The sequence below is a fragment of the Psammomys obesus genome, unplaced genomic scaffold (genome assembly GCF_907164565.1).
Source record: "Psammomys obesus unplaced genomic scaffold, mPsaObe1.curated_primary_1811, whole genome shotgun sequence".
Taxonomy (NCBI): domain Eukaryota; kingdom Metazoa; phylum Chordata; class Mammalia; order Rodentia; family Muridae; genus Psammomys; species Psammomys obesus.
In genome coordinates this window covers 1,995,916-2,006,428 of record NW_026585609.1, presented here as the reverse complement: position 1 = coordinate 2,006,428, position 10,513 = coordinate 1,995,916, and the positions used below count along the sequence as shown (strand labels likewise).

The 10,513-nt window shown below is 40.6% G+C and overlaps 1 protein-coding gene across 5 annotated transcripts in view; it reads left to right on the top strand.

Moving 5' to 3' along the window:
- The window catches only part of Pik3c2g (phosphatidylinositol-4-phosphate 3-kinase catalytic subunit type 2 gamma), a 327,855-nt gene that overhangs the window by 131,747 nt on the left and 185,595 nt on the right, over window positions 1-10,513 (top strand). For all 5 annotated transcript variants that reach the window (XM_055610362.1, XM_055610384.1, XM_055610373.1 and 2 more), the window contains 2 exons: window positions 2,798-2,891; window positions 7,813-7,907. In XM_055610362.1, coding sequence (XP_055466337.1) covers window positions 2,798-2,891; window positions 7,813-7,907 — 189 coding nt within the window. The remainder of the gene's footprint in view (window positions 1-2,797; window positions 2,892-7,812; window positions 7,908-10,513) is intronic.

Here is a 10,513-nt window from a genome sequence, read left to right as displayed (position 1 = left end):
GTGTGTGTGTGTGTGTGTGTGTGTGTGTGTGTGTGTGTGTGTGTGTGCACATCTTTGTATAAACCTGTGCGTGCGGGTGCAATAGCCTATGTGTGCACTGTAGAGGCCAGAGGTCAAGTTCAGGTGTTCCCCCCCCCCACTCTCTGTCTCTTTGTTTTACCATTGGGATAGAGGCTTTCACTGGTACTTGAGCTTACCAATTCAGCCAGGCTAGCTGGCCCATGAGCTCAAGTTCTGTGTGCATGCTGGGGCCATCACTTGAACTCATGATATGAAGAAGAACAGAACTTCCAAAAGAGAAAGCGGATGTTCCAAGCAAAGATTACATGTCCACAAAGGTCAAAATGCACCTGTCATACCAATGAGCCACATGGGCTCATTCAATTTATGGTGGCAAGAAAATCTGGACTCTCTATCCCTTAACATCTATTTAGTAAATGGGCACAGGAGGGGTCTTTTGGGAGTAGAAAATCAGGTAGTGTCTTGTGAGAAGTGATCTTACAGATAATTTATAAAATATTGTAAGATATCACTATGAAATATAAATATTCCAACCCATGTGAAGATAGGCTAGACCACAAGCATAGATACTAGAAGTGTTAGGATAGAAGAGCCAACTTGGAGGCTGCCTTCTGGAAAGAGAAGAAAGTCCCCTACAGGGAACTCGTCTTCCTCTCAGTTTTGGACAGTGCAAGGTTTAGGGAATCATAAACAGAGGATTCAGCTCTCATCTCAGTATACCGTATCTTATTCTGTGGGGAATGTGGAGGTTAGTTCTGCAGAAAGCCATCTTGGCTAGAAATGACTTACAAGGTCAGATTCTGCTTGAGCTTGGCCTTCAGGGGTGAAAGAGTGGAAAATATGAAAAGGATAAAAACACCTTTGGAGTTTGGAGGCTGTATGACCATAGACACAGGGCAAGAGGGGAGTCTGGTGGTAGACATATCTAAGAAAAAAGGGAAGGAGTTTAGCTTAGATAATGTCCAAGTGCATAGGTAGAGAGTCACAATTCCCAAGGCAGTGGGGACATTCCCATGACAAAACCGACAAAACAGCTCATGCTTATGAAACTCATGATCTAGTGTATGGAAATGAACACAGAGTACAAAGTACAAATGGTATACACCAGAATTTTGTTCTGTACACTTGGTATACTTTCGTTGATTGTCATCCATATTAATAAACTAGGACAGGAGGACAAGAAAACGCGAGTGACTAGACTGACTCAAGATGCCATGACTTGGCACCAGTGTTATTACTATTCCTCTAGGTATTTAGACTGTCTTCAGAGTCACCTTGATATTGACAGGCGTTAGACAAACGGTTTAGTAATTGAGAACAGCAAGTCAGAGCCCACTGAATTTAGTTAGGAAAGTCTGAAGTTTTAACAGGCTGAAATGAGCTGACCAGCTGGCTTTGTGTTTCCATTGCACCGTCTTCACCTATATGCGGTGTGCTGAGATGCCTCCTCAGCAATGTTTTGTTAGATGTGTCTGAAATATGCTCCTCACCACATCTCCTAATAACGGTCTTTACAGGCCAAAAAAATTAAAAAAATAAAAAGGACTAAGAGAGGATTTATTGATCATAAATATTTGTCTTAAATAAATAGGCTTAAAATTAAAATCTGAGTTGCAATTAAAACCCAGTGTAAATTTAAAAGAAATATAGAGCTGTTTAGCTTCCCACTCCAATTGCTCTCAAGGACAGTTGAGAGACACGGGGCAAGGCCTTTTTTTTTTTTTTTTTTTTTACTTGACTCTAGCTGCAGAATGTTCATTTCATCCTTCAGTAATCTAATATCCTAAAAAAAAATTAAGTTTTCTGACTTCCATGCCACAGGAAGCCAATTTGCAGTACACTTGTCTGACTGTAAAATCTTCAGTTCCTTCCCCACAAAAGGAATGAATGAAAGAGTGTTTTATTTTTTTATTGGTCATTATTTCATTTTAAATGACATATGGCATTTCTTCAAGGTTTAAATTATGCCTGTTAATATTTTTGAATGCTTGCCCTGTTGAAACTAAGCATTCCTACCTGGGTCTTGCTGAGTCTATTCAGTTCTGCAGGCCAGAAGCATCTTAAAGAAGTGTAGTACCTAAGTGACTTCAGACTCTTCCAGGAATGTTGAGAAAACTGACTTTTATCTTTGGATAGTGCAAGGCTGTGGTAACCCAAACAGCTCATCCGAGAATAAAACTGTATGGGGAGATGCGGTTTCAATCTTCACAAATTCAACTCAAAAGCAGCTATTTGCTAGCTGCCCAGGGGTTGTTAACTTTTTACTGCCGCCTTCAAATGTTTCACAGTCTACTAAGATTTATCCTTATTAAGTTATGTTTGTTTATTCAACATAACCTATTTCTGATGTCTGGTTTCATTATCATCTGACCAAAAACATTTTGAAAATATTCGATCCTATTTTTAATCATATTAATGATTACGTCTCCAGGAGGTAATAATTTCCTGAACAAATACATGGCTAAAGAAAAAGTGAGGGTGTTCAGATCTTTTCAGAAAAGATTTTAGCTATCTCATAAGCTATATTTTGTAACTACTAGTGCTGACACATATGGGACTTAATACCCTTTCATTAGGGTATTCTCCCACAGAACATGTGAGAGGACAGAATATGAGAAGAAATGAGTTATGCACAAGGAATTCACCCTCTGCCCCATACATATATGTGTGTGTGTGTGTGTGCATGCATGCACGCACACATGTGTATGTGTGTGTGTGTAATTGTTCATTACTTCCAGACAACTCCAATTCTATAGTCATATTAGCTGTGTGTCAGTTTTCCAGACCAAGACATTCGTGACGCGGCCGTGCAACAATTAGACCACCTCTTGACTGATGAACTGCTGGAGTACCTCCCACAGCTAGTTCAGGTAAGAGCCAAGGGCCACCAAGAGATTCCTGGGTCCTAAGTAATCATCTCTAAAAGTTTCCAGTGTAAGTCCCCCAAATCACTAAAACGTTGTAAGACAATTTGGCCAAGGAAGAATTCAGTTGCATCCCACATATTCATATGATTAATGCAGACATTTTTAATTCAAAATTGATACACTAACCAAAATCCATATAAAAGCCCCTAAGGAAAATATCCTCAAACCAATTTCACTTAATAATTAGTATTGGGAAAACATAGGAACAAGGGAAAACTATATTCTCGTGACTGAGTACGTAAAGCGATGAAACATTAACTGAGGACCCATTCTGTAGAAAACAGTCGTTTATTAAATAGCTCATCATGATATTTTTGCCATTCACATGGAGAGTTGTACTGCTGGTTATTACTCTTGAAAATGTAATTTTTAACACTCGACTCTGCTGCTAATTAGCACAATTAAGTAACGTCAACTACCACACCCCTGAGAAAATTTTAGAAAACAAGGTGAAGGTAACTGGAGCTATGAGCAACCCTGACAGTCTGAGTGAGATGAAAGGTTAAGACTGAAGTCACAGGCTGGAGAAATGGCGCAGTGGTTAAGAGCACCAGCTGTTCTTCCAGCGGTTCTGAGTTCAATTCCCAGCAACCACATGGTAGCTTACAACTATGTAGAATGGGATCTGATGCTTTGTTCTGTCATGTGGGCATACATGCAGATAGAGAGTTTATGTACATAAATGAATAATAATTTTTAAAAGGCTGACATCACAGTCTACACACGAGCAGGCAAAGGAACAAGTATAGCACTGCAGAAGGGAAGCTTCGCTCCATTACGATTGTCCGTGGAGTAATGAAGAAGTCCTACACCATTCTTCCTGCTTGGCTTTTTGTTTGCTGTGTGTGTGAATGCATCCGTTCATGCTTGCATGCATGCTAGAAGACAGCCCAGGATGGTATCTCAGGTGTCAGTGACTTTTTTTTTTTTTCGAGACAGGGTCATTCACTGGCCTTGAAACCATCAAGTCAGCTAGGCTGGATGGCCATTGAGTGCCGGGGATCTGTCTGTCTCCACCTCCTTGACATTGGGATTTTAAGATAGGCCACCATGCCTGGCTTTCCTACATGGGTTCTGGGGATCAATTCAGACACTTATGCCTGCAAGACAAACGCTTCACCAACTGATCTCTCTTCCCTGACTGAGTCTCAGAAGCCCAGGATGACATGGAACTCACCAAGTTGTAAAACGGTGACCTGAACTTCTCATGATCCTCCTGCCTTTGCCTCCCAAGTATTTAAAATCATGTGTCACCATACCTAGGATGTTCTCTGTAACCTCAGATATTCATTCCCTTACCCGACAGATTGGAATCTGCTTTAACTGACAGTTGGCTCAGCTTTTGACCAGTAATGTGAGATGCTGAGATTGATGGGGAACCTTCTATTAATAAACTTTAATATTATTGTGTACTTTGTCCACCACAACAGAGACTGTTCTGATATCCTCCTGAGGGAGAGATCTGGCTGAGAAATAGCTGTGCTGTTTGCTGCTTTAAGCAGTCCTTGTAGTAATCTCTTCCCTTGTTCGTCAGGATAATATGGCAGAAGAAGAAAACCCCAAATAAAAACAGATGAATCCAACTCTCAGGCTCATTACTCATTTCATGACTCCTGGGTATGGGCAGCATGCTATACTAACTCAATTCAAAGAGGAACCTTGTACAAAGTTACATAAACTCACTTCAAAGTGCCAGTCAGAATCAGTACACATGGTGCTAAGAATGACATAATCCAATAAAGCCAGATTCATAAAAAGTGCACTCAAAATCTAATACAGCAATCACACACGTGAATATTGAAAGAAGCTGCAGCGATGTTGGAAACTGAAAGTAAAATATATAGCATTTTCTAAGATGTAAGGAAATGTATGCTGTGACTAAACAAAAACTAAGAAGGAATTCATCGTCGTTTAAAAATTAACTTTAAGAAATGTATGCACATACAGTATGTGTCTTTCTGGGTCTGAGTTATCTCACTCAAGATGATCTTTTGCCCACAACTTTCATGGTTTCTTTGTTTTTAATAGCTGAGTAATATTCCGCTGCGTAAATGTGCCACATTTTCTTTATCTGTTCTTCAGTTGAGAGACATCTAGGTTGTTTCCAGATTCTGTCTGAGTACATGGTATGTACTCACTTATAAGTGGATTTTAGCCATATAGTACAGGATAAGCATACTATGAGGCACAGACCCAAAGAAGATTAGTAACAAGGAGGACCCAAGGGAAGATGAATAAATATCATTTCGAAGGGGAAATAGATTAGACAGAGGTAATGGTTGAATAAAGGGAACAAGGTAGGAGAGGGGGCACAGAGAGTTAAGAGGGTGGAGATCAGATCTTGGGAGAGCGAGGGCAAGAGGACAGAAGACCTGTAGAGAAAAGAGAAACTGAGTGTGAGGACGTCTCTGTGACAAGCTGGAGACCTAAGTCAGGGTAGGCTCCTGGGAGGATATAAGGGGAACTCAAGCACAGACTCCTCATAACAGAGGCCATAGAGACTGAAGAGGATACCCTCTAACTAGATTAATCTCCTAGTAGAGGGAGGGGAACACCAACCCACCCACAAAAATTTTGACCACAAATTTACCCTTGCCTACAAGATAGGGATAAAAATAGAGCAGACAGAGCAGAGATTCAAGGAATGCCCAACCAATGTCTGGCCCAACCAAAGACTCAACCTATCAGAGAGTGCCAACCCCTGACACTATGAAAGATAGCCTGCTATGCTTGCAGACAGAAGCCCGCAGAGTTGTCTTCTGCGAAACTCTACCCAGCAAAGCCTCAAAACAAATGCTGAGACTCACAGCCAAACACTGGGCAAAGCACAAGGAATCCTGTGGGAAAGAAGGCGGGAAATAGAAATGCCCTGAAGGTGACAGGAGCTCCACAAGAAAACCAACAGAGCCAGCTAACCAGGGCCCAGAGGGCCTTGCTGAGACTGAAGTATCATGAACTGGACCTAGACCCCTTACGAAGATGTAGCAGATGGGCAGCTTAGGCTTTATGTGGGTCCTCTAGGAGGAAACTGGAGACTGCATTGGACACAGACTCACTTGCTAGCTTTTAGATCACTTTCCCCTGGTGGGACTGCCTTGCCAGCCCACAGAGGAAGAGGACAGGCTCAGTCCTGAAGCAACTTGATGAGCTGGGCTGGATGGAAAGAGGACCTTTCCTTTTCTTGATGAGGGAGGAGGAGGTAGAGAGGGTGAGCCTGGGACGGGAGGGGAGATGGGTCTACAACAAGGACGTAAAGTTAATAAAAAAAAAAAAATTGAAAAGAAATGTATTCACTGCACTGGCCTTGAAACTTCTTGAGACCAAAAGTCCTCCTCTGTTGATTTCTTTTGGGAACTGTGTCTTTACTTTACAGATTAGAATGTTAATACAGTACAAGGATAGAGTAAAGTAGATTGAATTGATTCTAGGACTATAATGAAAATAAAATCTGGTTTATACTTTGGAGTCAATGAGACAGTCTTCAATGTTACTGTAAACCATTGTCATAACCATGCAGACTCCAAAAACAAAGCTTGTGCTAATGTGCCAAAAGAATTGCCTGAAATCTATCATTAGGTAGAGTTGGGCAATGAGCTTGTAAACAAGGAAGTCAATCTGACAGTTCAGATTACTGGGTTCCAGAAGAAACATGGCAACAAATGAAACAAGGCAGATCCAGAAGTAAATTCTGAGCCAGATCCTGCCTCAGTGCCCATGCTATGTGCTCAGCTTTAGAGCATACCCAAACCACACAACCAAGTCAGCCCAGTATGAGCATGCTAGAGAAAGGAGCCTGTGGCTACAGTATGACAGGGTTCTCAAGGTCTTTTTACACACATTCCACCAGCACTGGACTCCTGTGGGTTTGCTGAAATCATCCTACTCTTACATTTCAGCAATCTATAAACTTTCCCTGCTTCAAGTGTGCACCATCCTGAGGAGTTTCTTGGAGAGTGGGTGGGGAAATGAACAGCCCACCTTTTTCTTTTTGTCTGTACTGTGGTATAAAACATTTCCTAAACTCTCCTCTCTGTCTCTTTGAGTGTATTTGTGTGTGAGAGAAAGAGAGAGATAGAGAAGAGAGAGAAGAGAGAGCACACATGCATCTGTGTGACAAACAGACTGAAAAGGCAGACATGAACATCTTCAGGAAGGGCATTTGACTTCCATTTTCATATATTCAAATTATTGTGAGTCTGATGAGACCCAAGTGCAGACTGGGAACAGTCAAATCCCTGCACTGGGAAGGCAGATGTCTGTATGAGGTCCCAAAGGACATCAGGGACTGCCATTGCTGTTTGTGTCTTGGCAGGTTGAACATCAGCCTTTGGTAGCTACTTACAGTGGAGAGGAAGAAAGGTTTAGGAATAGGTTATGGTGGTACCATCAGCTTTGACTATTTTTAACCAAGGCCTCCGTATCTGCAGGTTAATAATGACAGAGTAGTTGGTGATTTCTGTTGTGGTTGACAGTCGAAGTTAATTTGATCGCCAAGTGAGAACTGTCCAGTGATTAATCATAGCATTTTATGTGCCACAGACATTGATCATGACATTTTGTGTGTGTGTGTGTCAGGGTTCTTCCCTGAAGCATGGTTGAACTTTACCAACCACTTGTCTTTCTTTATTTTCCTATACTCCAAAAGCATAAATAAGGAGACGCAAGACCATGCAAAGACAAATTGTGTAATGTTTGATGTGTTATTGTATAGCAACGAATAAACTATCAAGCAGAGTATTAATATTTCATTGAAAAGCTCATGCTATCTTTTCCACATCACTTCCTGAAGCCTCTTTATTTTCTCTTTAGTCTGATTTTTTGTCTGATAAATAAAAACCAAAGGATCCCCTGCCTTTCACTGCAGGCTGTCAAGTTTGAGTGGAGTCTTGAAAGTCCCTTGGTGGAACTCCTGCTTCGCCGCTCCCTGCAAAGCATCCGGGTCGCACATCGTCTGTACTGGTAAGACCAGCAGTCCTTTACCTATGATTACTTTATCATCACTTTAAAGTTCTGCCACCTTTGAATCTTTGTCAGTTATTTTTACAACCCTATTTAAAACTTTGTATATGCTTATCAAAGCAGGTAACATTTACATAAACCTACATGTCCAACACAAATAATTCATATTTTTATAGAACACATCTTCATTTTCCTGTCTTTTGTTAATTCTTTTTTCAAGTTAGCATACATAGTAACAGGTTTTATTATGACATTTTCATACATATGTGTCATTATTCTTTGTTTTTATTTATCTCTTTTCCCTGCTACTCTCAATTCCTCATGCTCTTTTTGGTGTTCTTCCTTCCCTAATAGCATCACCTTCTGCTCTTGTATCACATGTATTTCATGCTATCCACTTTTTGACCCTCTCTTACCTTTAGACCTGTTCATTCTCCTCATAAATTCCTTTCTACTTTCATAGTTTACAACACACACACACACACACACATACACGCATCCAAACCTAGATTCTACAAATAGATACAACATGCAAGAAATTGATTGAGTTTCTGCATATGTTCACTGGGAGATTGTCCTTGTTTGGGGTTGTCAAAATCTACTTCTGTTGTTGGGTTAATACTGGCCTATGGAGTCAATTCCATAACATTCCTTCTATTTTGTTGAACAGCTTGAGGGGTATAGGTGTCACCTCTTTTCCGTCAAGATTGGGACAAACTCAACAGTGAATCCATCTGGTTTGGGGTTTTGATTTGTGGGAAGGGTTTTCATTACAGCTTCACTGGCATCTAGTGACTGCCTTTCCTACTGGCTTTGTGTGTAGTTCAGTGAGTATTTCACTTTTAACATTTCCATTTGTTTTATTGTTTTTAATCAAGGTCTCAATTTTCTTGCTGATATTTTCTTCTGTGCTGCTGACTTTCCATCATACTGTAATGTTTTCTGACTTCTTTCTCCATGTTGCTGACATTCCTGGAGTGAATGTCAACCAATAAACAAATCATCAAGGCCTGGATTGAATTCATGAGCTTTTTTTTGTATCCTCTTTTCATTCATTCAACCTTTTTATCAGAAAGCATTGGAAACTCGTCACCTGACACTTAATTTGCTCAGCACTCAAGGTGTAACCATCTTTGAAGAGTTATGTTGCTCTGCTTTTCAATTATTGGGAAGTTCTTGTGTTTCTCTGTTGTGAATTTTGCATGTGATGTTTTGGGTTTCATTGAAGACTACTGTGGTAGCCTGTTCTGAAGAGCTCAACTCCAGGTCTTCTCAGTAAGGATAAAACAAATGGCTGTATCAGCATCAACAATGAACTGTACAACGTAAAGGATTACACTCTAAGTCCACTCTTACATCACCCAGGACCCAGAACTAGAAGATGGGAAGAATAATATGTAATGTCTACAAATCACTATTAGTAGATAAAGGTGTAGTAAATGAATTAAATAAAAAGGAAGGAAGCAAGTCACACAAAGGGGAGAAATATAAGGAAAATGTGCTAAAGAGAAGAGAAGGTATGTGGAAAAGGATATGTGCTTGGAAGAGGAGAGAAAAAACCAAGAGATTAGAGAAGATTAAAAGGGAAGGAAAAATCCCTAGTGGTGAAAAAGCACAGAAACAAGGTAAGATGAATATGAGAAAGGAGAAGAACTGAAATTGGAGTTTCAAAAACACCACACACAAACAACATGATGAATTTCACATATTAGGAGTACATTATAAAGGAAAAGATGTAAAAAGAGAAAAAGGAAAGAACAAATAAAAAGAAAGAAAATAGACTGGCCAATGATAAAAGGAATCTATAAACGAAATAAGATGAATGTATAAAGGTAATAAAATGATTTTAAGTATGAAAAATTAATTTAAAGATCATAAAGTCAAAAATACTGCTAAGATATATGAAAAAGAGCAAAACAGGTGTATAGAAAGGAAGAGCAAAATCAAAAAATAGTAATGTGTGGGAACAGGTTATTTCTGTGTAATAAAAATTAGGGACATCAGTTGAAATTCAGAGGTGGGGACATGGTTGGACTTGTAAACCTCTGTCTTGTGACCTTGCTTAGACTATATTGACCAAGTCTCCCAGGTCTACCAGACCTGTTCATCACTATCTTCCTTCTATGTACACCAGAGGCCTCTGCAGGTATGGGTAGCTTTGCAGTCTGTGGGCTTGACAGTTGTTATCATCCTCCTAAGGGTCATCAGCTACTTCCTCTGAAAAGGCTCCTGTTCTGGCCCAGAGGGTCTCTCTAACACATCAGGGGTACAGAAAGCAAGCAGAGCATTTGTGTAGGCGCAGAGCCGCACTGACTTCCAAGACCTCCTAGGTATGAATCAGGGGCTGAAGGAAGCTGGAAAGTACACCATGAAGCTTGGGCGTTCCGAGGCTCTGATCATCCTGCAGACCTTGGCTCAGGGCTGTCAGTTTCCACTGTTATCCTCAGGTGATGAGGTCTGCTTCCTGCCACAAAGGGTGGGCTTGCGTTTTCCTGTATACTCCACTGCCTGAGCCAAGCCTCGCACTTTTCAGCTTGTCAATATTCCACCTTTCTGCTGCCTACAACTGCCTCTGAGAGAAATACGGAGACTCGTTTCATACCAGA